This window comes from Ischnura elegans (assembly GCF_921293095.1).
Source record: "Ischnura elegans chromosome 13 unlocalized genomic scaffold, ioIscEleg1.1 SUPER_13_unloc_1, whole genome shotgun sequence".
Classification (NCBI taxonomy): Eukaryota; Metazoa; Arthropoda; class Insecta; order Odonata; family Coenagrionidae; genus Ischnura; species Ischnura elegans.
The window spans coordinates 2,158,366-2,185,829 of record NW_025791657.1 but is presented as its reverse complement, the minus strand read 5'-3'; the positions used below and the strand labels follow the sequence as shown (position 1 = coordinate 2,185,829).

The 27,464-nt window shown below is 39.5% G+C and overlaps 1 protein-coding gene across 1 annotated transcript; it reads left to right on the top strand.

Moving 5' to 3' along the window:
• Nucleotides 1-132: 132 nt before the first annotated feature.
• Nucleotides 133-27,278, top strand: LOC124172602 (zinc finger protein 436-like). Its single transcript, XM_046552045.1, has 3 exons — nucleotides 133-284; nucleotides 732-804; nucleotides 25,288-27,278. The coding sequence occupies exons 2-3, from the start codon at nucleotides 735-737 to the stop codon at nucleotides 26,847-26,849; spliced, it is 1,632 nt and encodes a 543-aa protein (XP_046408001.1). The 5' UTR covers nucleotides 133-284; nucleotides 732-734; the 3' UTR covers nucleotides 26,850-27,278.
• Nucleotides 27,279-27,464: the final 186 nt, after the last annotated feature.

The following is a 27,464-nucleotide window of genomic DNA, read 5'->3' as shown; positions in this document are numbered from 1 at the left end:
GAAAGTGTATTAAAGTCAGTCATAAGAATCTCAGGCATACACACTTTCAACCAGCTTGAGTGGTCTTCACTCAAGGACAAGGTTTTATTACTACAGATTATCATTCATAAAGGTTATAATTCTTATATTGCTTTCATTGAGTGACACTCAACATTTTCTTTTAGCGTAATGTGAAGGAGGAGAATGAAGAGCTTCTCAGTGAAGAGAATTATCCTTTATTTAACTCGCACAACATATCTGGAATTTCAAGTGAGGCTTCAGACCCTCTGGCAATTGATGACTTGGTGAGTGCACTTGTGCCTTGTTTAGCGCAGTTGTACTGTGATACAAATCTATCCTCCGTGGAACATTGCTAACATTATTTAGCAGAAGCGCATATATATAAGGAATGGAATTACTATCTTAGATTATAATATTTCTAAATTGCGAATGAATCATTAGAGTATCTATTCAATGATAACAAATGGTAAAAAGGGTTACAACAATGGCAGAGTTATTGCTCAATCCAGAATGAACGTAATTCAAAGGCTGTTTCTTTGTTAGAGGAAATGAGGAAGTGTTGATTACTGTGAATGTGTGGAAGAAAGTTGTATTTTGTAAAAAGAAATATGTCTGTGAAAATTTCAAATTTGATTTAATATGGTTTTAAATTCAGTTTAAGTTGATAATTTCCTAAAATGATGCTGATTCCTGTGTTCATTCATGGTTAATAAGTTGATTCTTACTTTCAGCCTATGTGTAGTGAGGATGAAAAACCGATTGATAATTTGAAAATCACCAAGGACTCCACGACCAAGGCTCCGGGTGAGTGCACTCAAAGGCAATTTGCAATTTCAGATATTCATGGAGAGATTGTTGCAACTTCTTTGAAGGATGAAAAAAATAAGTTAGTCATACATGCGTAATTTTTGTTTACTTCAGTTAACATGTCTTTAAATATAAGAGAATATATTTCTTTACTTTGGGTAGTAACTGATTCCTAATAACGTAAAATTTAATGTATTCTACTTAATTCTTATAATTTATTTTAACATTAATATAAAGTATACGTTCTTTTAATAAAGAATATTTAGTTTTGCTGAAGTTTATCAAGTATTTAACTAGTTCGGCCATTGGCTTGTAAAATTTCATTTTTGATTTAGTGACATAGAGCATTTATTGCTGTGAAAGATTCATATGCAATATCCTCCTGAATTGAGTTGCGGAGTAACCGGAAAGTTTGTGTGGAAATATTTGACGAGTGATAAAATAAAGTGAAAGTGAAAATATTGCACCTATCTAAGACAAGGTTTTTTTCCCTCCTAACTCCTGCAGAAAAGAGGGTTCCTCTTACAATCGAATGCAAAATTCTCGACTTCAATCGGGTTGCATAATTTTCGTCAGAAAAAATTATTGATACCAGAGAGTAGGGTAAAAATGGGGATACTGGGACAGTCGCCATCTTGGATTTGTCCGCCATCTTGAATGTTTCGATTCGATATATCGATTCATCGAAATCCAAGCGTTTTGATTGGTTGTTTGTGGTCACGTGACCTATAGTGGCGCCTCGTGGTGGTTGAGGTGATGAAACAAATGAATACGAGGGTGCGCTCGGTTTAGGAGGTCTTTTTTCGCGCACTTTTTGAAATGTATGGATATCCCAGCGTTTTGATTGGTTGTTTGTGCTCACATGACCTATAGTGGAACTTCGTGGTGGTTGAGGTGATTAAACGAATGAAGAAACATTACCCTGTTCATTTTTTCAAGGAGAAATCAGAACAACAATTTTTCACGAGTAAGTTTTCTTTATTCAATATACATCCATATCGTTCTCAAGTTGAAGGATGAACTTAATACAACGCAGACGGCTACCTTTATTAACCTCTCTGGTAATATAATTCACTTTTGATCGTTGATGGTCAGTATAACACACAGGTTTAGGACCGTCAGTGGAAACACATTTAAGTCCTTTAGCGTAGCATCGAGGCCGGATGCTTTCGTACACATCACACCAGATGATTGGGTGCTGCTTTTCCGCAAGGCGCCGCTTTTCCGGATCGGTGATAGCATCCTGATGAGTTATATTAAATCTCTCCACTACACCACTCTCATTCTTGAAACCTGAGAATACCGCAATCTCTCCGATATTAGTAAATTTCCTCTTCTCGTATCGGAATACGCAGATGTGCTCTTCCTCAAAATACAACGTGAGCACAAAATCTTTACCTGGATGAGGGATGTGTATAATGTAAGTATCAGGATCTGACTGCCTCTCCACCCGGAGGTTGGTATTCCCAAGGGTGGCTACAGGTAAACCTCGCAGCTCAGCAACATTTCTGGAGGTCATGTTAGCTTCGAGTGAGTGAGCGGCTAGCATCTTAGCAACAGTTCTTGAGCTAATGTCAACGTTGAATGAGCTAATATTCTCGGGGACCACGTATATATACACTTATTAGTGAGACAATAGGGAGGGGAAGTTGATTGGGGATGCTGGGATTTCCCCGCTTTTTTTTTTGCTACGAGCATAGTGATTGGATGTTTGAAGGTGTGGTGGATTGCGCATGCGTGAGGATGAGGTGGGGAAGTTATTTTTTTAAAAGAAACACATATGACGAAAGAAAATAATTATATTTTTTTATCATTACATTGTACATCATCAATAAAAACACCAGATTCACATAAGTAATTAATCCCCCATAAAACATTATTATAATGATAAATAAGACAGAAATCATATCAATGAAAAAAATCTTATTTTTTTTCCACATAGTAGGTCCATCACCATTTCTTTGAGGTAAAGAAAATCACATCACTGATAAATGTGTATTATTTCACTTCATTGTCACAGTCTCCATCACCGCCAATATTTTGTTCTTTGACACATTCGAAAGAAGCCACTTTTTCAACTTGGAGCAGTTTTTCACAGCACATGCGAAATCATCCTTCCTATGAGTCAGTAAAGAGCACTCAACTCCCGATGAATCAAGTTTCTTTAGAGAGGGTACGTTAAAATATTTTTGCAATTCAAACACCGTACGATCGCACGCGTATGAAAGGAATTGACATTTTTCCACACCCTTTCCGAATAAGAAGTCGTACGACCTGATTTCTTCCTTCAGAATTCTGGGAAATTCCTCGTATGATGCGGTTCCCGCATCAATGGGAATTCCATGGTAAGATCTCACCAGCCATTCATTTCTCATATTGTTGTCATCCAACTGCTTATCGGAAGGCATCTGGAATACCCACGACTTTCGTCGGTCATATTCGAGATCCTCGATAGCAAGTTCGCGAACGATAAAATTGTTTCCCCCATCAACGAGCGCTTGGAAATCCAAGACCGCCGCCTTTATTTCCTTGCCTCTACTGGGGTACTGTTCAGCGTTATACATTCTTTGGGAATGCTATTCTTAACTTGCTGAATGGATTCTCACCAAAGGTGATACACACCTCACCGAGGTTGAAATCTTCCAAGGCTTGACAGATCCTACTCAGATTGTGAAGCACTCTACCTCTTTGATTTTCAACGTAATTTAAGATCGCACTAATCTTTTCAAATGAGTGTGTAAACGTCTTCCAATCAGAGGCGTTTAATGGTACACGTTCTTCCCCCAAAGTAATGTGAGGTTTACCAAAGAATTTTGGAAATCGGATGAATGATTTCACATACGCAGGTTTCACTGCACCGTTGAAGTAGTCTGTTATTGCAGGTTGTTCGCTTTCTAGTTCTGTCCACTCATGCGCCTTTAATTTCACAGTCTTCCCCAACGATGAAATCACCACACAAGGTCCGGAGAGAAAGAGTGAAGAGTCTATGAGCCAACCAATTTCAACTGATTTGCTTTTGCCGATGGCGATGGGTCTGTCAAGAATTGATGTATCAACTTCCACGTCTTCTCCCCCAGATTCCGATGATGGTCTCCGACGTTTCCCGTACGACTCCTGCATCGTAACTGATCACGTCTAAGGAAGTATGTCACTTAAATGTGGATTTTTTTTTTTGCACTTTTGCGAGCGTGAATGGTGCGCTTGCACATGGATTTTTTTTCTAGCAGAGCACAACACTTTTGAGAGCGCGGATGACACTTACGTCGTCTCCTAACTGATCCAAACTCTTCAGAGAAGAGGCGAACAACTTCACAGTCGTTTAATTCAGGATTCGGGAAAAGGGAGGTGAACTGGGATAGGGGCCCTTTGGTGGATTTAAAGAGAGCATACAGACAGCAGTATTCACCACAAAGATCTGATTCATAATTTTGTAAACGGGTACGGTTAAATTTCACAGTGAAAGGTTGAAGAAAGGTAATTATATCTTGAACGAAAGGAGGGAATCCATAAGAGTCAAAATACTCTGCCTTCTTCTTTGCCTTAGGGATACTAACTGCCACCCAGTGAGTTCCTGGGTCACCGGAGGGATCAAAATTTATCACATAAATTCCATGATTAGGAGTACTGGGAAGTTTATCTGAAGGAAAAACTCCGCGAAAAGACGCTCTCGTGCGAGAATCTTTTGAAAGAGAACGCTCGATGTCTTCTGTTTGCATGCTCATTCATTACTTAGACTTTCTGTACCATAGCAACCCTATTAAAATCTATGGTGAGAGCCGCTTCATATTCGGCATACACAATTGCTGTGACAGCATTGGGTAAAGCATCCTTGAATGTCATCACTAATCTTATATTGCCCGTTTCCGGTTTGGATATATGATCATCGTTTCCACTTTTGTCTGGAGTTAAATTCCAAACAAATAGAGAGCTCCCGTGTGTGAACATGTGTAAAGTTACTTGATTTCCCCAGTCGTTATGATGTACACCTAAAGCGGAATAGAGTTGTCTAAAGGGTTGCACGGCATGATTGCTTGAGCCATCGTAAGACATTTCAACTTCGTGAGGAGTACCATTGACGTACAGACCACATTTGGACATGCTGTAATGATTCAAGCTGAACGGGTTTTTAGACCTTCTACCATGAAACGCTTCGTCATCTACTAATGCTACCATTAATGTGATTGGGAGTTTACCTAGTATGAGATTATCGCAAGTTATTTCTGACTTCCCTGCGGAGACAGAGAACGTTTTAACCTCTACATTCTTGTATGGATAGAAAGCAACCTCACCCTTCTGCATAAGTCGATTATGTGATAGAAGAATTGAAGGACTAATATCAAAATGGGGTACTTTGAGAGTTGCTTGGGTTATCTTTAGAATTGATGATCCGGTTTCAGCTTCTTTAATGTAGAACTCAGGTTCGGTCAACTTGAGCACTATGTCAATTGAGACACCATTTACGAGGTAGTGTGGGAGATTGAATAGATCAACGTGCAGCTTTCCTTCTAATTCTCTTTCATTACTGTTTGCAAACCATTTCTTTCTAGCTAAGAATCCCTTATTAAGCTCTCCTTGCTCATTCAAATTATCACCGGTATCTAAACTCCAGCCGTCACACTCAAGGTGTGTACGTGCGGCATCGTTACCATAATTCAGCAAATTTTCAAAGTATGCGGCATAATTGTAATTTTCAGAAGATGTCATTCTATCCCCGTTGAAGAATACGTTACATTGAGAAAACATGGAGTGGAGGAGATTATTGACAACACCGGGTTGGTCCGTATCGCTTGACTTATAATCTGAACCATCTGATTTACATAACTTCACTCTGACATTTAAGACAATTCCACTTAGATCCTTGTATAGATCACCGTTGTCCTTGATCGAAAATCTCAATTCCTTAGCACCATCTAGAGAGGAAACGGGCTTGTACTCTATAATTCTATTACCAATAATGCTAGTCTGTATGGGTGGACGTTGGAAAATTTGCAAACATGATGGAATGTACTCTGACATGATGATAACTCTTTGACGACAGATCGTCTAATAAGCCATCCTAATAAATTATACAAGTATTTATCCAAATATATCGCGCCTCCTACGCGATTGCCTTTTTTTTCGCGGAGTTTTGTGTTTTCGTAGACCCCCTCCGATCTGCTTGGACTTCTTCTGACTTCGTTTTCTAGAGCCAGTGTGGCTATTTTTCTTTTTAATCGCAACTTTACGAATTTTCGCACGTTTCAAACCTGATCCGCTCATTTCCCCAATTTTACTCTCTAATTTAGTTTTTAAGTTACGAACAGCTTCTCCAGAACGTGTTTGTAAGATTTCTTTGAGTGATTTGCCGCTGTTAATATCCGACAGAGCTTTTAACCCAGCCTCCTTAGCCTCTTTTCCAACAGCTCTGGCACCGCTAAAAACTAAAGGTCTAACAAATTTCCAAAGACCGCTGAAAAAACTTCCCAATCCCCTACCTCTCTGTCTATATATACTCGCGCGATACACTGGGCCTAAATCACCACCAGTCTGAGAAAAATATCTCATATATCGATCCACATCCCTCGACATCACGTCTATGAATGAAGCGTGTATTGTCTTTTTGTATATATTTATGAATGCCTCACAAAGTGTAGTACTAAGGTTGCAGGATTCACGCTGGATGTGAATGGGAAAAGCTCACCCATCTTATCTCTTAGTTCAATATTCACGGTATCAAATTCTCTCTTGGAGAGTGGGATGTAGTATGGTGGATTGAATAGTTGATGGTTTCCCGAACCAATATTTACTATCCTTATGCATGAAATTAACTTGTCTCCGACAATTTGAGGGTCTACCAAGTCCGTGTAAACAAAAACTTGCTGAAGTTCATCATTTTCATTTACCGCAGATCTTTTCCGTCTTATCTGTTTATTAATATGCATTGCATTTGTTAAGAGATTATGAAAACCTCTCTGAAACTTCTTTGGGGTGTTTTCATAGAGCGCATTCAATAATTCAATCAGCGTGTAACGAGCACAAGCCAACCGTACAATGTGGTTAGTAGCCGTAACAATTATTGCTATATGTTCACAACCTTTACTGGATGTGATATCTGCCTTGCTGAGGGATGCTTTTTTATCCGCATTCAACGAATTAAAGAATCTATCCAAAATTATATCAAATTCAGTGCGATGTAAGTCATTGCTTAAAGATTTTCTCATATCAATTAACAGTTTATCAAGAATGTATGTATGATGATCGAACAACTTATAAGTTACCCCCTTCACTATCTCTATCTCAATATATTCCCCATCATCGGGGTAACTGCTCGATGGTGATTCAAAGTCCGGTAGAATAACTTCCACAAGTCCAACTACCCATTTGCCGGCAACTTCTACTCGCTTTTGTAGTTTTGATCGAAATTTGGCTATCGTGTTCAAATTTGAACCCGAGCTATCGCTCATGAGGGTAACGTAGAAATCTCCTTGCTCCATTATTTTAACTTGTTTACTTGAGATGCTGCGATCCAACTGTTGAAATCATCACCATACCCCACCCATTTAACCAAGTACTCAAGCTTCTTCCCAGTGCCCCTACTCTTTAAAATCTTTTCAATTTCATATTCTTTATTCTCGCTAACCTCCGTCTTTGTCAACTCCTGACCGTAGAATTCACCTTTTATACGTTTGCCATTTAAATCATTTAATTGATATGTAGGAACGATTGAATTTTCATTTATTTTAACTACTGTGAAAATTTCCTTGGAGAAATTCTGTGTGTAAGCCTTTGTGAAAGGTGATCTTTCTTTAGATATACGAACAAAGTCCCCAACAGAGAAACGAGGTTTCCTTCTTTTATCATGTGCCGTTAAACGAAGCGCTACTTGGAATGCGTTTTTATCGCTCACTTTTGAAGGAGCTATACCGATACTTGAGTGATATCGATTATTGTAAGCATTTACGAGTTTCGGTAATACATTCAGATAGGAACGAGAGTTAGATTTTGTGAAGTAACCATACATATGACTTTTTAGCGTTCGGTTGAATCTTTCAACTATGGCAGCCTTTACATCAGGATTGTTGGTGGTGTAGAATGTAATTCCCAGAGAAGTAAGGAAGTTTTTAAATTTTTCGTTATTGAATTCTTTACCCTTATCGCTCTGAACTTTCAAAGGCTTTCGACCATCTTTTAAGATATTTCTAAAAGCTCGAATAACATCATCGGCCGACTTACTTTTGATGGGCTCCACCCAGGCATACTTCGAGAATACATCCACCACAGTGAGGAGATATTTATATCCTGAGTTATGTTTTTTCAAATTTTGAACATCATTCAGATCGCATTGCCAGGTATCGTCAATATAAGACACTGTGTATTTATTCCTTGGAAATTTCTTTCGCGCAGGTCTATGTAATGTATATGAATCCTGAGCCTCCAACCACTTTTTCACATAGCTTCGCGGGATTTTTTTTCCTATACCCTCCCAAAGTCTACCAACCGTTGAATAACTGGCGGGATTTCCAGGATCGAAATAGGTTGAACTCAAGAGGTTATTGATATCAGTTTTACTCAAATTCTCATCATAATTTTTGTTAACTTTTTTTTTCCTCGAACGACTTTTGCTTTGTGGAGTTAAACTTAAGACGGAGAGAATATTATTTTCGGTTTTTTTGCTCGTTTTCTTCGAGGTGATTGGAACAGATCTTTTATATCTCTTTCGGGAGATGAGTCTTCTGACTTCACCTCCGCGGAGCTTATCTTTCTCTCTAGATTTTCCAACAAGTCCTCCATATTTCCCGCTCTTTCCAACGTTTTTTCCCATTGTTTACCGATTTTGCGATTAGCTCGCAAAATTTTTCTACCGCTCTTGGAGGTAATTTTTTTCCTTTTTAAACTCCTACTTCTTGTTCTCGATAGTTTTTCATCGTTCTCATTAGCAGCTGAATCTTCTAAGAAAGAATATGAAATGGGCCCACCTCGTTCACTCACTGAGTTTAAATAAGAATCTAATTCCCGACGATAATGATGCCACTTTTTAGTGTCATCCATGTCACTTGTTAAAATCTTACGCATACGATCATCAAGATTTGTGATGTTAGCTGTTAATCGCTCTTTCTTTAACGAGGACGGTTCAATGAGAATCATCTTTTTTAGGCTCATTATACTAAACCGACTAACTTACTTATTAGACCACCTAGCACGGAACTTACTAGTAAGGATAAGAAACCACCTTTCTGTTTTATTAAGTTTCGTTTCTTGCTAACGGTGATTTTTTTACAACTCAACTTTCTGAGTAAGTTCTTGTGCTTTCCCAATTTCTGTTCTAGCGACTTTTTAATCCTATATTTTCCACTTAAAATTAGGCTACAACAATCTCCCAAGGCTTTTATTTGATCGTCGCTCAGCTTACTAATTATTTCCTTTCGTAACTTAGGTTCAGCAGTCTTTAAGAGTACGAAAAAATGCTTGTTACGTTTCAACCTCTTCATATTCCGCAGTATCTGCGGGTACAAATACTATCGCTTTGCATTCGTCGAAAATTTCCGTTCTAAATCGAAGTAGATCGTTCGTTTTCTGATGAAGGTCGAGGAGCAAGTAAGTGAATGGTCTGCATGTCACTTCATTAAATATTCTTAAGAGCTCATCCGGTTTTTTAGGATAAACTTGTCTAGCAAGGTGTGAGAATTGTGATTGATCACGAGGGTTCTTAAATACCACTAAATACTTCACGTTAAGTGAAATAGTACGTGCTTGCGGGCTCTGGTAGAAAACATTCTGCGTTATAAGAATGACTGAAATACCTAAATGATGAGAACCTCGCGTGAATACTTCGGAAATTCTTTTATTGTAACAGTCATACATTAAATCATCTATTACATACAGTGTGGGTTCCTTATTCTTGCTTCCTATCTCAAATTTTGGGATATCATTTCGAAACATTACAGTGGTATTCTTGAGCATGTTTATTTCTTTAGCTTTAGGTCTGCTGTAACGATTACAACACCAAATTATTTTTTTTATCCCAACATCAATTAATTTTGCATTGACTAATTTTAACACGAAACTCGTTTTCCCAGAACCGGAGGGTCCGGCTAAAATGCAAGTGAAAGGATGTTTCCACTTCAACATCTCTTTGGTTTAGAATGGAAAGCAGTAGAAACAATCTGTTTTAAGTAATTTTCACACCCCATCTACAAATTTCTCTTTACTTTTAATAATATTATTTCAGAAGCTCTCCATTGAGTTATTCCCCTCTAATTTGTGTATAATACTTTTCAAATTTGATATTAATTCTGGGAAGACTGACTTCTTGCGACAGTGGATTCCAAATAATGATATAGTATTCATACCAGCTTTAGTTAAAGTATTGTTGAACTCGTTGAATTCAAAATAGTTCCGACCTCGGAAGAAATATAAGAGTCCATTTGTGTACCGAAAAGCTGAAGTAAGACCTGGAGGTAATTGTGGGAACACCCTGGACAATCCAGAAATGCTCATTGGTCTGAATTCACATTCATTTAACTCAATCACAAAATTTTCACTAAAAAAGACATAAGTTCGTCCAGAGTAAGTGTTAACAACGGCTTGAATCACAGTATGTTGAGGGTATCCTATATCTATTATTCGTTTAGGATATCCATCCACTAATTCAATGCTGGGAAATCTTATCATATATACAACACCGTCTACGAATATAACTATCTCACCAGAAGGTCTCTGATATATAGCGTCTATTTTACTAAAACTGTTCGGAAGAAACGTCAACCAGTCTGTGATGGAAATGGGACCTTGAAGACCTCGATTTGGGTCTTCCAAATCTAGTAACCAAACCCATTTCTCGTAAAAAATGTACATCATTCGGTTTGCTATTAGAAAAGTATTAAGATCCATTTCAACGTCGCATAGTGACGGTTTTTTTATAGCTGGCTGTACAGCTTCTGTCGGTGTGATTTTATCCACATTTTCTACGCTTTCATCCTCCTCAATTTCTTCATTTTGTTTTCGAACTCCGTATAAACTTTGAATAGCTAACACATCATCCTCATCGAGATCTAACTTATCTCCATTCATGTATTGTGCATACATGATAGCATTCTGATTAAGAGAATGAGAAATGCCTAAAGCATGACCGATTTCATGCACCAAAACTTTGTACAAATTAATTTCATCGTAACCAGTTCTATTATTTAATTCATAATAGAAATTTTCATCCATATCGATGTGAATTTCAACGGTTCGACCATCACTTTTAGGATAATCTGCATGAGCAATAGCGCCTCCTCTCCCGTTAAAAGAGGCAGGACATAATCCTCCCTTTTTAAAATTTTTATGTGTAAGACGAGTATTCATAATTACTATGTCTGGATTGTCTAAATCATGCATGAAGATTAGATTTGTGTTTCGACTCCAAGCATCGAAAGCTGCCCTTGCCAGCTCATGAAGTTTGGCATTTGCGAAAGCGTAACGCCATTTTAATACAGATTTATTCCACTTATAGTAAAAGAGTGAGTAACTTATATCATCTGGTACACCACAGCGCGGTTTGTTTATCAAGTTCATTGTTTCCTCATTAAGCTCCCCATCTATGCTGAGGTTGTTATACTCTTGAAAATTTTTTATAGCATCCCTAACTGATTCGAGCCTTACTTGACTTATTTCTGTTGTATTCAAGTTAAGATAACCATATTCGCTAAGGTAACTCACTACGCATGCTGTATTATTAAGTGTGAGATTTTTCCCTAGTGTGAAGAAAAATAAATTTAAGAAAATGAGCAATTTCATCATTCTGCACATTTCGGAGTCTTTTGAAGAAATGAGCTTTCTAACGAGTGATCATTTCAATTTGTAATGCGTTTTTTTTAAATTATGAAAGAAGGTAAGCAAAAATACAAAGACGCCTACGAATCTTCTATAGATATTTCAACCGACAAGTTAAGCAATCCATTCGCAAAGGTGGTGGACCATCTATTTGCGTTCTTCCCTTGTTATAATGTTCCGTACACTTTTCGTATTTCCAATCCCTTATACCGCGTCTTTCCATTAATCGCGTCATTTCACTTGGGACTATTTCCAACACCAATGATGGAGGAAGATGGGCAACTTCTGAGTCAGTTAGGTTTGAAATACAAGGATGTTTCAAAAATTTCTTAATAGTGGAATCAACTTTGCTAATAATCTCCTCAGTTGAAGGTTTTTTTACCTCATTCGATTTCATGGGAGCAAATGAACTTTTCAAAGGAAAAGTTGCAGCATTTTCCTTAACTTCAAAGCATGCAAACGATTTTTTTGTAATCTCACTTATTCTTTCATTAAATCGCGACAGTTGATAAGGGAATATTTTTGACACCAACGATGGAGGAAGATAAATAATATCCGCATCCAGTAATAATGAAATATGAGGATGGTTAAGAAATTTCCTGATAACGGAATTCACTTTTTCAAATTGGTAACTCAAACAGCACGTTGTACAAGGCATATCCAATTGTTGTTTTTGGTGGCATTCACAATTCCCCTCCTTTCTTATATATCGTTTCTTCATTAATCGTAAAATGTCGTTGGACATTTTTTTCTCCGCAAACAATGGTGGGATACTTGCATGGTTTGTGCTGATACAACCCCTGAAGAATCTATCGATGATGTAATCCGCTTTCTCAGCCAACTTCTCCTCAGAGCGTGAGCTTCCAACTCCATCTGCGCGGTCGACGTTCATGACTGCGAATGAGCATTCCACTGCGGAAAGTGAGGTATTTATACCAACTTTATTGCGTCATACATTCTTTTTTCTAACTTGAAAAAGTCTCGAAAGTACGCGTTGGTGAACTACAGTTGATAAAAGTAGAACATTTCTTGATGGCTATCAAGAATCGGAAAAGGCCTCTATGTACGATCTTTTGCGGTTTATTTTATAATGTCCCCAAGGTAGGGTATTTATCCCATCATCACAAATGTATCTCTTATCGTCTTTTGCGCACAGAGCTGTTTTATTTATTTCTACGGTGTGTAATTGATGTTTTTTTGATCTTATCAATGTCATTTTCCTATATGATTGAATTTTGTCTTTCAAGCATGTGACATAGTCATCAAATGTCAAGGATTTATCGACCACATTTTTCTTAATACCTTTGGCACGCTTTCCTTGCACACCACCTTCAACACGATAGGAATATAGTTTACTTCTCAATCCCGCAAAATGTGTCATTATCTTCCCACCACATTCATCCTTCATCTTGCCAATCACTTTAGCGTTGCTCATTGAATAACATGGATGATCTCTAGCAAAATTAGAAGTATCGTAATAAGATAAATTTTTTGACAAATCAGCATAAAAATCCTCAGCTACCACTTCGATGATGTAACTATCCGTATCCATGTACATTAGATGCAAGTTATTCCCATATTTTGGTTTCAGATTTTCGTAATAGAATTGATACATCAGTGTTTTTGAGAGATCCAAAACTGCCTGTCCTATATACAATGGCTTATACATCTTTACAAAATTTTTTCTTTTATGAATCGCGACCAAATTTTCAGAAAAGATTGTGCGATCTATGAAGAGAGAACTAGATATCACTTTATCAAGTCTTTTAGGATTACAAACAAGTTCAAGGTCAATTCTTTTTCTTACATTTTCCATCGTTTTTCCAAAAACGGCGTTGTTCATTAACTTGTAAAAATCTCTATCAAAATCATTGCTAGCCAATTTGCGTTTTTGTGAATTAATGTCAATGTATGTTTTCATCCAAGGAGATTGATCAAATTCAATGATCCGATGCACCTTTTTTAGCTTCAAACCTGAAGATAGCGCTTGCTTGAGTGCTCTATAATGAATTACATATCGCTCTTTATGGTCAAGCGTAGTCATTAACTTTTGATGTTTCCCATTTGGCGGAGTTTTTTTCTCAGGACAGAAAGGTAAATCAGAGTGTGAGTCGTGTAGTTCGAGAGGATATTCCAAATCCACCTCCAAAATGTACCCCTTATTTGAATTATCCGGAACATTCATGACATCTACGTGGTCAATCCATTGAAAGTTAGATTTAGGGAGAGGTTCCGACAACGCCCAACCATATAAATTGTTTGCGTCTAAGTATGCAATATATTTCGACTCTAAACTAGGGTCAAATTCCGTCATGTGCTTATTATTAGCTTCAGAGTACCTTTTAACACATTGGCTAATACCACCACGTATCCCCCTCTCCATCATAAGAATCATATCATAATCTGTTAAAAGATGAAGTACCACCCCTGTATGCTTGAGCATCGCATCAAAAGACAGTCCTGGTGCTGTAAAATACCATCCGGGATCTAAATCATACGTTGATAAACATACGTCTCTAAAATTTTCAAATACATCTGCTAACAACAAAACGTCCGTTAGCAAGTAAAGATCGGAATATTCCCCCAGGGTTTTGCATTTAAATTTATCCCAAACCGTCTGAGCGAATTCATAGTCATCAGTACTTATAGTTTCTTCCGTTAAAGTACTGTAAAAATCTTTTATATCAGGTAAACTAACTTCATCGAGCTTTTCCCATGAGTCTACGTATTCATAGGGAAAGATACCTTTGCGCATCATAAGATCGCTTTTATCACCAAAAGCCTTGGTTACTCTTGTAAATTTATCCCTTGGAATGGAGCTAGCCAATTTAGAAAGGGAGGTTCCTAAGAACCTAAAGCTATCGATGAAACGATAGGAAAATGACTCATCTACATATTTTGCGAACGAAATATATTTCTCTTCATTGTTAGGGATGCATGTTATTTTCATCTCATCAAAGCCGAGATGAGGTACGATCAAATGAGCGTCATAGTTGGAGAGATTGTGAATAAAAACAGGCAGAAAGTCAGGAACCTGGAAATTCACGTTACAAGTATTATGGGCTGCCCCACGAAATTCTCCTGTTAAATGATCATGATCTTTCACTCTATCCGTTCCGAGCTCATTTCCACATATATGACAAATTTGTGCTGAAGTGAAAGCAATATTCTCAGTCTCCGTCAACGCGTCAATTGGTATAGTTTTTTTGTAAATATTTCGAGCGAAAAGGGCAATTTCTTTAAGCTTTGCAAGAAAAACTTCCACCGAATCTTTGCCTCTGTATAGAATTGGTTCAAATACCTCTCCAGTATGTGAGACAGCAAGCATGCAAAAGGACATCACATCATGTTGATGCTGCTTATTAGTATATGAATGCTCATCATTGGGACAGCAACTGGAATGTTTCTTTAGAATGCATTCAAAGTCAGCGTATACAACATACGGAATTCTGGAGGAACGCGAGAAGTTTTTGAATTTTAAGATATTATCATCACCGTTTGGAAGTATTATTTTTGTTGGGGAATTTCTGCTGCAATCGACATTATGTTCTTTAAGAGCTTCACTCGAATAGCAAGGTTTAAAACAACGCTTACATACGTGTAAGGCACTTTTGTGCTTAGACATTTGAGAGCGGATCAACCTGCTAAAACTTTTAATCCAACAGAAATGCGTCTTGCCCCTCTCGACTAAGTAGAGAAGATCCCTGTGATCTTCTAATTCCTGATCAACAACTTTAATTGGGTATACATTATTTTTTTCATCAAGACCAAAAACATTTATTGAAATGGAATTTTCACTCTCAAATTTTGAAATTTTTGATAATTCTACCGGGTATTCAATGCAATCCCAATTGTAACCTTGGAAAAACTCATCATTATTATATTTTGAGAGACGTTCAGCATGCGTTTTTAACTTCATCCCCCATATAGCATACTTGAAACAAAAGTAATCCTCATTCTTTACATTGATGACTGAGTGAGTGAGTTTAATTTTGGCAGGAAGATCGATGAAAGATGACCCTCTGAGCGGTTTGTATCTGTTAATCCGCAATTCTAGACCTATTATTTCACTCAGTGACCAGCCTGACCCTTTAGCTGAGCATTCAGACTTCTCTTTCAGTAACTTCGCAAAGAGCGTTTCTATAATTCCATTCACATCATCTGCTTCAAAAACTCTGATGTTCTTTGTCTTAAACCACCTATCCTGTGTCTCTACTTTTTCTTCATTCTTATCATTGTGAAATTTAGCTTTCACCAGTATGTTTATTTTCAATGCCGTTTTTTTGAGGCAACTTTTAACTTTCTCAAAAAGCAAATTCTTATTGCTGTTCAAAAACATCACAAGGTCTGTATGCTCTCCTTTTCCACTCACCCAATAGGTTTTAAGTCGTCCTTTTACCGCTGATTCAATCTCCACCATTGGAGAAGAAGAAGCACCTCCTCCAACTTGTCTGATTGCGTGACGACGATGGACTTCAGACATCTCATGACCGGCTATGTGCCTTGGGTGGTAATACACGTAGCATACCGGACACAACACCATCTCTTCCATTTGTGTCTGGTTGGCATTTGCATTTGAAATGAAATATTTGATATAAGAATTAGCCTTTATGGAGATGATACCTGAATTTATTTTAGACTTTTATAAATAAAACAAAATTTAAAGAAATATTTCTTTGTTTCAAAAGTGAAGCAAACTTAGTTCCTCTTTATTTTTCAGTTACAACAATTTTTTTAGTAAGAGTAACTTTTTAAATTACAAAAGATGTATTTTTTTCACAAAATGACAATCGAGTTGTCTTTTCTGGACAATTTCATTCCTATATTCCAAGCGTTGACGTTGAACGCCTCGATTTCTTCGGGCGTTAACATGAAGTGCTTGGGGAGGAATACTTTTCTTTTACATCCATCAAAATTAATTTCACATAATATACTGCTCCCGTATTTTGTTGTACATGGCAATAGCTTCTCCACCTCGTAAGTTTGTCCCTCCTTGAGCTCCTCCTTCTTTAGGTACTTCACCTCCTCTTGCTGGAGAAGAAGCTTGGCCTTGATTGCGTCCATCTGAAGGAGACATAATAATCGAACATTTTAACTAAGGTTTCCAGCTATGTCCTTAAGGGACATGTACTTAAAAACATATTTTAACAGTTATTTTTTTGATTATACTCACATCGAGAATAGATGATATAATTAGGGCTGCTTTTCAGCTGAGAAACGGCTAATGAAGTGTCGAAATGCTGCTTTCTCTCTCGGGGCTAATGCTCCAGATACTGCTTCCTCTCTCGTTCAGGCGAGATGCTGCTACTGCTGTGTATGCTTCTGTGAGTGTGGTGCTTCTCTCTCTCGGGACTAATCCTCCATATACTGCTTCCTCTCTCGTTCAGGCGATATGCTGCTACTGCTGCGGCTGCTGCTGTGAGTGTGGCTATGGGGGTCCTGCAGCGCCATTATATACTAAATTTTCCTCATCCCCCAACACATTCGCCCACCCTCTTGCTGACGTCAAACATCCACACGTGCGCTCGTAAATAACTCTCCGTCTGGCCTTGGCATGAGGGTCACTCGCTCGCCTTCATCTTCCGCCTAGCCGGCACCAATAATCCACACGTGCGCTCGTAAATAACTCTCCGTCTGGCCTTGGTACGAGGGTCACTCGTTCACCTTCATCGTCCGCCTTGCCGACGCCAAACATCCACATGTGCGCTCGTAAATAACTCTCCGTCTGGCCTTGGCACTCGCTCGCCTTCATCTTCCGCCTAGCAGACGCCAAACATCCACACGTGCGCTCCTTACAAACTCTCCGTCTGGCCTTGGTACGAGGGTCACTCGTTCACCTTCATCGTCCGCCTTGTCGACGTCAAACAGCCACACGTGCGCTCCTAACAAACTCTCCGTCTGGCCTTGGCACTCGTTCACCTTCATCGTCCGCCTTGTCGACGTCAAACAGCCACACGTGCGCTCGTAAATAACTCTCCGTCTGGCCTTGGCACTCGCTCGCCTTCATCTTCCGCCTAGCAAACGCCAAACATCCACACGTGCGCTCCTTACAAACTCTCCGTCTGGCCTTGGTACGAGGGTCACTCGTTCACCTTCATCGTCCGCCTTGTCGACGTCAAACAGCCACACGTGCGCTCCTAACAAACTCTCCGTCTGGCCTTGGCACTCGTTCACCTTCATCGTCCGCCTTGTCGACGTCAAACAGCCACACGTGCGCTCGTAAATAACTCTCCGTCTGGCCTTGGCACTCGCTCGCCTTCATCTTCCGCCTAGCAGACGCCAAACATCCACACGTGCGCTCCTTACAAACTCTCCGTCTGGCCTTGGTACGAGGGTCACTCGTTCACCTTCATCGTCCGCCTTGTCGACGTCAAACAGCCACACGTGCGCTCCTAACAAACTCTCCGTCTGGCCTTGGCACTCGTTCACCTTCATCGTCCGCCTTGCCGACGTCAAACAGCCACACGTGCGCTCGTAAATAACTCTCCGTCTGGCCTTGACTCTCGCTCGCCTTCATCTTCCGCCTAGCAGACGCCAAACATCCACACGTGCGCTCGTAAATAACTCTCCGTCTGGCCTTGGCATGAGGGTCACTCGCTCGCCTTCATCTTCCGCCTAGCCGACGCCAACCATCCACACGTGCGCTCCTAACAAACTCTCCGTCTGGCCTTGGTACGAGGGTCACTCGTTCACCTTCATCGTCCGCCTTGTCGACGTCAAACAGCCACACGTGCGCTCCTAACAAACTCTCCGTCTAACCTTGGCACTCGTTCACCTTCATCGTCCGCCTTGTCGACGTCAAACAGCCACACGTGCGCTCGTAAATAACTCTCCGTCTGGCCTTGGCACTCGCTCGCCTTCATCTTCCGCCTAGCAGACGCCAAACATCCACACGTGCGCTCGTAAATATCTCTCCGTCTGGCCTTGGTACGAGGGTCACTCGTTCACCTTCATCGTCCGCCTTGCCGACGCCAAACATCCACACGTGCGCTCGTAAATAACTCTCCGTCCGGACTTGTTTGCTTACGTAAATAAGAGCTCATTGGATGGGACGTTCCTCCAATAGCCCGAGCCTTCGCGATCAAATAATACCACGTGATACTACCTCTTATATAGACTGTGCAGGAAAGCACGTTATTCAGTCACCATGGAGTCCTTTACTTGTATTCAGGTCACTATCTATCACGCTGTGCAGCGGACGGAGCCCCGATCCCCTGTGCCTATGTGCAGGTGGTGCCGATTAAGAAACCAAGATGTTGTGCTTGTTGGCGTGGAGGTACGGCACACGACGTACGCATCGCGAGAGGTCATACCGCGGCTTGTCTGTGGGATCTGCTGCGGGCCCCTCATAACTGTGGATCGGCCAGCACATGAGTGCTCCATGTGCCGACCGATCGCACAAGTAGCTGCATGCGGGGCCAGAACGGAGAGCAGCTTGTCCCAAGCCCCATCTTACTGGGGCTTAACTCAAGACATTGCTCGGGGTCATACATTCATGGATGAGCTCATGACAATGTTTGAGGAGGAGGCTGCTGTTGACTTGTCGTCAGGTGATTCCATCTCACCTCCGCCTCCGCTCATCCCAATTTCAGAGATGGACCGGTCTCGGGCCTCTCAGCCAGCAACGGCACCACCACGACCTAAGCCAGCAACTTCACCACCACGACCTCAGCCAGCAACAACGCCACCACGACTTCAGCCAGCAACAACATCACCACGCCCTCGGTCGGCAACAACGCCACCACGACCTCAGCCCGCATCTCGTTCACATTCATCGGCATCGCCAGCTACATCACCATCCCGACCAGGAGCGCAGCCCTCCTCATCACCATCACGCGTGTCACCCTACAGCCTACCGCCGGAGACGCAGCCTATGACACCACCACCACCACCTGAATCATCACCAGCGGTAGATTCACCGATGTCGCCACCATTCGAAGAACGCTGTTCACCATCCCCGGAACCGAGATCTCCATCCATCGTGGTCCTCGATTCACAATGGTCGACGGAGGAGGAGACTCAGTGGCCATCGGTACCATGTGCGGGCTCGCAAGTGCGTCAATATTCCAGTATTTGGGCGCGATTCGAGTCCGCTACACCGTCACCTACTCCATCTGTTATTACGTGCCCAAAACGAGGACCCGTGTGTGATGATGATGATGTGGTGTGTGTAAGAAAGAAGGTACGTAGGGGAAAGAATATTTAGAAAGTGATTATTTGTTTGTTTTTGTATATATTTTTGCGTGGTGTTGTGTTTTTGTGTGGACTTTCAGCTATTTCATTTTTTTTATATTTCTATTTGAATGAACAATGTCAATATTTTTTCATACTTATATTAAAAATTTTAATTTTTTCATGGGATTTCTGTTATATGTAATTTCATTTCTTATTTTTCATTTTTTTTTGCATTTTTAGTTTAGTTTTATATGTATATATTTTTATTTTGATACTTGAGGCATTCTTTTTTTTGGACTTGAATTCAATTAAATTTTTACTTTGTTTTATTTGAAAATGGGAAATATATAATGAATTAAATTGTTTTTCAAACTTTTATTTCTCCATATTCCTACTTATTTTCCTCTCTTTCCTCACTTATTCCAGAAACTCAACCCATTTGTGAGCGAGATGCTCACAAGGTGCATGCCGGCTAAAGTGAAGTTTACCCCACTGAGTTTGAAAATGCTATCGATTAAGTCTCTTGTACATTCCATTTATGAAGTTCACCCAGTAGACGACTCATCACTGAGAAACCTTTGTCGATCCCTCCCTATCCCATCCCGTTTTATTAATGAGCAGATTTCCCATAATTTCATTGAACTGTTTACTCAAGAAGGTTCACCACAGATATGTGTTCAATTCTGTTGTCTACCGCTTCAAGTCTCCTATTACGTGTACCTGTGGAAAAAGTATTTTATATATACTTTTTCCATGAACAATTATTCCCAGACCGGAGAATGCAAATACCCTCATAACGAATGCCACTACAGTTTCTCATCCTCTAAGAAGTCGCGAGTGGTGCATAAATTAAGTGTTCCAAATGTGCCAGCATGGCCAACGCAGCAGGAAGTTTTAGGGGGAAATAAAATTTTTAAGGACGTCAGAGATTTCGCAACGCAGACTTGTGAATTTTATTGATAATCTGAAAATAAATAATTATTGTTAGCCATTCTTTTAATTTATCACTTGACCTCTACACCCTCAGACCATCTTCTCCAGGATGGTGGCTGTCCCACTGTCCTCAGTTCATCCACGAGACGTTTTTTTTTTTTGTTTTCAATATTCATTTGTTTAACCAGATGGCAGCACCTTCGAAGAAAAATTCAAGATGGCGGACAAATCCAAGATGGCGACTGTCCCAGTATCCCCATTTTTACACTACTCCAGAGTTTGTCACCTAATATATATAGCTCTACAACGAAAAATCAACGTCAAAAATACCTGAACAGTAATTTAGCTCATTTAATTTTGTGTTTAAGTGAAAAACTATTGCTATTTTAGGCAGCAGGTGAAGCGTGCATGTCAATCAATCGCCGGTTGCACTTCTGCCGTGTCCGCGAGATCGCCTGCTTTACCCTGGGTTCGGCTCCATTCAAGTTAGAGCTTGATGAACTTACAAAATTTTTGTGTGATTGATTACAATTTACCTAAATTTTAACCAGAGGCGGATCCAGGATTTCTTTCTGGGGAGTGGGGAGCACAAGCAAAGCCGTATCCAGGATTTTTTTCTGGGGGGGCACAAGGATACCCCATGATACAAAACGAGCGCAATGATAATGTGACGGTATTCAAAATCTTGCATATTTTTTAAGTGTCTGGGGGTAGGTGCCCCCGTGCCCCTCCCTAGATCCGCCTAGGATTGTAACGTTATAGCCTCAATGCCGTCGCGATATAAACTGCTACAAAAGTCGTTCCATTTATTTTCCAGAGCAAAAGTATGAAGGGAACATGATTTACCTCTGATTAGAGAAATCGATTCAGTTTTGGTTTCAGAGTATTACGATAGCAGAAAAAACAAGTCATTACACTGCCGCTTTCAAAAGAAAAGTTATGCGGTTTAACCTCGATCTATCGTTCCCGCATTTATCGTTCGCCGTTTCTGGTCCCAAATAAAGTTCCATATAGACAATGTAATTTTTTCCCGCATCTATCGTTCCCCTAAGTATTGTTTCTCGCATTGATCGTTTGAAGATTGCGGTTCCGACGCATAATTTTCCCGCATCCATCGTTTGACGAAAATGAGACGATATAAATACAATGTGTCATTTATGGCTAATAACGGCAAGCACATGGTTAGAATCTTCCCAAGGGATGGAACTACCATTGGGAGAAGCTCAGTGCCGTGGGAAAGTAACATTAGCGCATTTCCCAGGATCCGTTATCCCCCTCCATTCAGCATTCGCCTCCCCCCTTCTGACGCTTTCCTCTACTACAAAATAAAAAAAAGTCCCAGCTCCCGCAGGGATTGTATTACGAAGACCTTAGCTTCGAAAAAAATATCGAGTTACACGAGAACAATAGAAACGTGTTTCGCGCTCCACCCTCTTCTCACCCACTGACCATTTTCAGCCTAACTCCTTCAAAGTTCCCAGTTCCTGGAGGTCAACTGCTGCATGAGTCACCTGTTAGCCCAAAAGGTATCTAAAAATGATATTCAGCAATTGCTCTTATGCTTCTATTAGATTGAAATGTTAGTAATTTTCACGTAATTAAAAAAAGAATGAGACCAAACACGACGTATTTCTAACGCTATTTAAGCATTTTAAGAAAGGAAATAGTTGAAAAAATACAATGGTGATTTCTGGCGAAATTCGATGTCCTCGTAACTGAGCTACTCGGCAGTTAATTCGGCATTTTGTTCCAAAACATGATATCAGGTTGTTATCAGTTACCAATTTACGAGCTATACTATAAGTCTCACTTGTCAGAGTTACTGACGAAGGGATATCTTCTCAGGATTTTTGTTTCTCCCTACTAACAATTCGAATTCATCAGCTCATCTTGCACTACGATAGTTAGAAAAGAATGGGTATCTTAAGGGTAAAAAATTTCATGACGCAGTCATATGGTCACGCTTCGCCCTCTGCAGTATGCTCTGCGTACCCCCGTGCGCGATAGCAACAGTTTCGAACTTCACCTCGGACGAGTGGTTCCCTACTTTCCTGGGTGGCTGTACTTCGAACCAGTGAGTGTTTTCCATGTGGGTTTAATAAAGTCAGGTTTCATTTTCACTAGTTTAGTTTTATTCGTCTTCGGACCATGGCCCCTTCGAAGAAACTATTGAGAACTTTAAGAGATGGACTGAAAATAATTGAACATGAAGAAAAGAATCAGGGCTATTATAGATGCGCGTGAATATTGCAGAGCGCCTGGGGTTGTCCGCTAGCACATGACGGTGGGGGTGGGGGTAGTGTGAGCTACCTGGAGAAAACAAGTAGAGATATGAAGGCGAAGATCCAGATGGGCGTGCCACTGACGATTAACGCAACATTGTTCACGCTTTACACACCACCTCAATTATATTAAAAATATATTCATTGGAAAGGAACAATTCAAGTAATAGACTATTTTTGGCGTTCGTCATCCATCTCACAACCAGTCACTGTGCCGGCGAATGAGGTTGTTTTAGGCACAACATGCACATTGCTCTCGAGAATACGTGTACTGGAAATGGTGTTTGATGGATAAGAATTTTTACATCAGACTGAAATCCATATTAGCAGTGTAAACGCCAAGTGAAGAGCAAACATTTTTTTAGTGAGGTGGCGTTTTTCTTCAGAATTTTGAAAGAGATGTGGGTCAAATCAACAATATGACATGTGTGTCTTGATAAAGTACTACTACTTCTGTTATTATCTAAAATGTTGTGTGAAACCTTTTATGAATATCTTAATTACTCGCCAAAATCCTAAGTTTCCTGGGACACAGGAAATCTAGCAAAAAATAAAGCATTGATCGTTTTTCCGCATTCATTTTATAATCACATCGTTATTAGGAAAAATATTTATCTCCTAGTGGAGTTCTAAAAAAGGATGGTAGACTTAGAATCGTGTTTGTCTTAGATTTGTGCTAATACGTTGTATGAAATTGTTTTTCGATTTATTATGTTCTATAAACAATTTTCATAAAATATTTCCCGTTAAACAAGAGAGAATCAATTTATTATATTCTGTAAACAATTAAATAAAATATTTTCCATTAAATAAGAAAGATTGGGGTGGGGGTAATTCGGTTACTGTGCAGTAATAACAACGTGCGCAAAAAACAGTCTCTCGGCGAGGAATTAAAAAAGGACCTCGGGTGTCCGGACGGAAGAAGGTCCGAAGGGTATTCGGCGTACAGGCAAGAGCGCGGTTGGGCTGGTCCTTTAGTCGGCCCTGAATTTTGCGAACGATAGATCACGTCATAACTGATATCACTTTTCACTGCGGCGTTAGCATTCACGGCGTTTGCCGCGTGCGTTAATTTTCTGTTGATATACGGCCAGTGATTTTCTTATTGTTGGCTTATTAACGGACCGTGAATTTAGCGAAATTATGACCGTGAAAACCTGAAAAAAACCGTGAGCACGTGAAAAATAACAGTGAAAACCTGGAAAAAGCCGTGAATTTCATTATTCAGGTAGAGTGGGAACCCTGACAGTTTCCTGTTATATTTCTGAAGAATTATGATAGTAGGTATGTAGTCCACGTTAGTTTTTCTCTAGTTATCGAAGGTTTCAGGCCAATAGTTTTACCCACCGATTCATGAGCGGTAAAACCTTGCCATTATCTTTTTCATTGAATGTAAGCATTTTGTCACTCAACCCAAATTGGGTGCAGAAATTATAAGTGTGAATAAATTGGTTTATAGAATATCTTATGACTGTATGGTTTTTAGTTTTCATTAGAATATTCTAGTTGCTTTTTACATTTTGCTTTATTATTAAACCCTTTGCTCTTTGCCTGTATACCAGTAGTCAATTCACAACTTAATTTCTTTATACATTGAATTGAAAAGCTTACTAATTGAGTGATTCATGGTGGATGTAATCCTTTTTTTCACCAAAAAGTCCTTTGAATTATGAAAGAAAAATGCAGGAACTGTGGACTCTTTTGTGAAATATGCTGTATTGATTGCAAAGTAATTAATGAAAAATATTTACTTACTGGAGTCATAAGAAGTAGCTGCTGAAGGCATACTCATATGAAAAATCTGGAGCAATTAAATCATAGTATTACTTAAGTATTTAAATATATGTTGTTCTGTTTCATATGTGGATAAAGAAAACACTCAAAGTTTAAAAAAAACATTGGTTTACCTTAAAGCATTCTGAAAATGAAAAAATATTTGCCATTGTTAAAAATCAACTTCAGGAATACAACAATATGTATAACATAAAGTCACTAAGCAAACATTTTTGTCTTTTTAATGAGCAAATTTTTAAAGATCCCTGATTTCGTCTTTCTTCAGCAATTTTAAGCCAAATATGTGATAGTAATTGATGCCTGCTTTTCCATTTCAGACAAAATTGTAACAATACTGATATGACAAAAAAACTGACACCTTTTCTTCTTGTATAGCAACCAGAAAAACTATTTATTGAAGGGGCTAGGTCTATCTATCTAATGTTTTTTTTAAATAAGGTCAATGGGTCCTATGTTTCCTGTATGACTATATAAGTTGTGATTGGAATTTCTTTTCTAGGACCGTCAAATCCTGACAAAGTGCTGATGGAAACAACATCAACTTCATGTATGCTGAAGGAAAGACATGTAAGGATTGGTCTGAGCTATGACTGTATTGATTCATCAGCCTCAGTGACAGGCAGTCAATCCAAGACTGTAGCATCCCATGCAGGGGAAGGAAGGAATGTGATAGATGAAGAATTGGAAGAAGGCAGTGCTCTTCATGTTGATAATGTAACATCCCACTCAATTCCTGACAATGGACAAAGTTATACGAAGAATATTCCAGCGTCTAAAAACAGTGGAGATGGAGCCACAATGTCTTGTTTTGGGGATAGAGGTGACTTTGATGAACCAAATATCACGGACACCTTTACAGTCATAGGGGAGAACCACAGAATTGAAGATGAGACAGTCATGAGAGGCAGAGGAGAGGTAGAAGAGAATTACTTAATCAAAAATCCTGGGAACAGTTACGCAATAAATGAAAAGCTACATTATTGCTTCAACTGCAGATATGGATTCAACACCAAAAATGATCTTAACAAGCACGTGGAAAATCATTGTCATATCAGCAATTTGAATCTTGATGCAGAATCATCAATGAAAAAAAACGAGTCATTCACAATCCCCGAATCGAGTGAAGAAAAAAATAATTCTTGTGAGTCATACTCCTTAAAGACATTAGAGGGATTCAAAAGGAAAAGACACAGGCCGATGCAAAAAGTAAATATGCCTGTTATAGAAATCGGTGGTGGAATAGGGTTGGAGAAATCTCTGGGACGAGAGAGAAGTATTGATGGAGATGGGAAACCACACCCAAAGAATATGTCCTCAAATTCCACCTCTTGTGCTAGAAACCTCCAAAATCACCCGCTAGGAGGCACGAAAGGAGGGCCTTTCAATTGCAGTTTGTGCAGTAACTCTTTCACTCTGAGAAGCAGTCTTAACAATCACATGGATACACACATAGGAAGAAAACAGTATCCATGTACAATATGCAGCAAGTCTTTCATTAATACTTCTTACCTCACTCGACACCTGTGTACACACTCAAGAGAGAAATGTTTTTCATGTAATGATTGCACAAAGTCTTTCTCTACTAAAAGCAAACTCATGAGGCACTTTCGTACCCACACAGGAGAGAAACCCTATTCATGTAACGACTGCACCAAGTGTTTCTCTCGAAAGAGCCATCTCATGGTACACTTGCGCAAACACACGGGAGAGAAACCTTTTTCGTGCAATGGGTGCACGAAGTCTTTCTCTAGTAAAAGCTACCTCACGATACATTTACGTACACACACGGGAGAGACACCTTTTTCGTGTAATTATTGCACAAAGTCTTTCCTTGTAAGTTCTGCCCTCAGTAGACACATCCGTTTGCACACGGGAGAGAAACCTTTTTCTTGTAATATTTGTGATAAATCTTTCAATCAAAGTTCTGCCCTCAGCAGACACAAGCGTATACACACAGGAGAGAAACCCCATTCTTGTAATATTTGTGATAAATCTTTCTCTAGGAAGAGCAACCTCACGAAACACATACGCACACACACACAAGAGAAACCATGTTCATGATTAATATGATCTTTGTGATCAAGGAGTCATACACTTGCATACACACAGGAATGAGATATTTATCTTACAGATTTTTTCCAAGTGCTTTTCATTTTTTACCATTTGGTTGTCTTTTCTGTTAGGATGATGCATATATGTTTTGACACATCTGTGACGTTGAGGGTCCAGTGCTGATGTGAAGTTATAATATAGGTATCTGCAGTATTTTTGTTAGGGATTGCATAATTTAGCCTAAATAATGATAATCCAACTAAGAGAAACTATGTTAATGAATGTAGCCTTGTGACAAACCTACTCAGGTGATTTCAGAAAATTATTGTTATGCATGTTTGTTGTACTTAATTGATTGGCAAGCTTGACAACTTTTGTTTCTATGTATTTTGGTAATTATTTATAAAATGACTGAAAACAGAAGTAAAATAGTATGAATTAAAATTTTACGTATTGGAAATGAATTCCTTCAAGGTGTAGAATCCCACACCCAAGGTGAATTGTAACACTACAGTCCAGCCGGCGAGAGTTGTCCGATGACAGTTCAGAAGGAGGGGCGGAGAACCCTTCGCCAGCACGGTTTGCAACCAATCCCTGCCCTCCAAATGCACCTCACATCCTTGC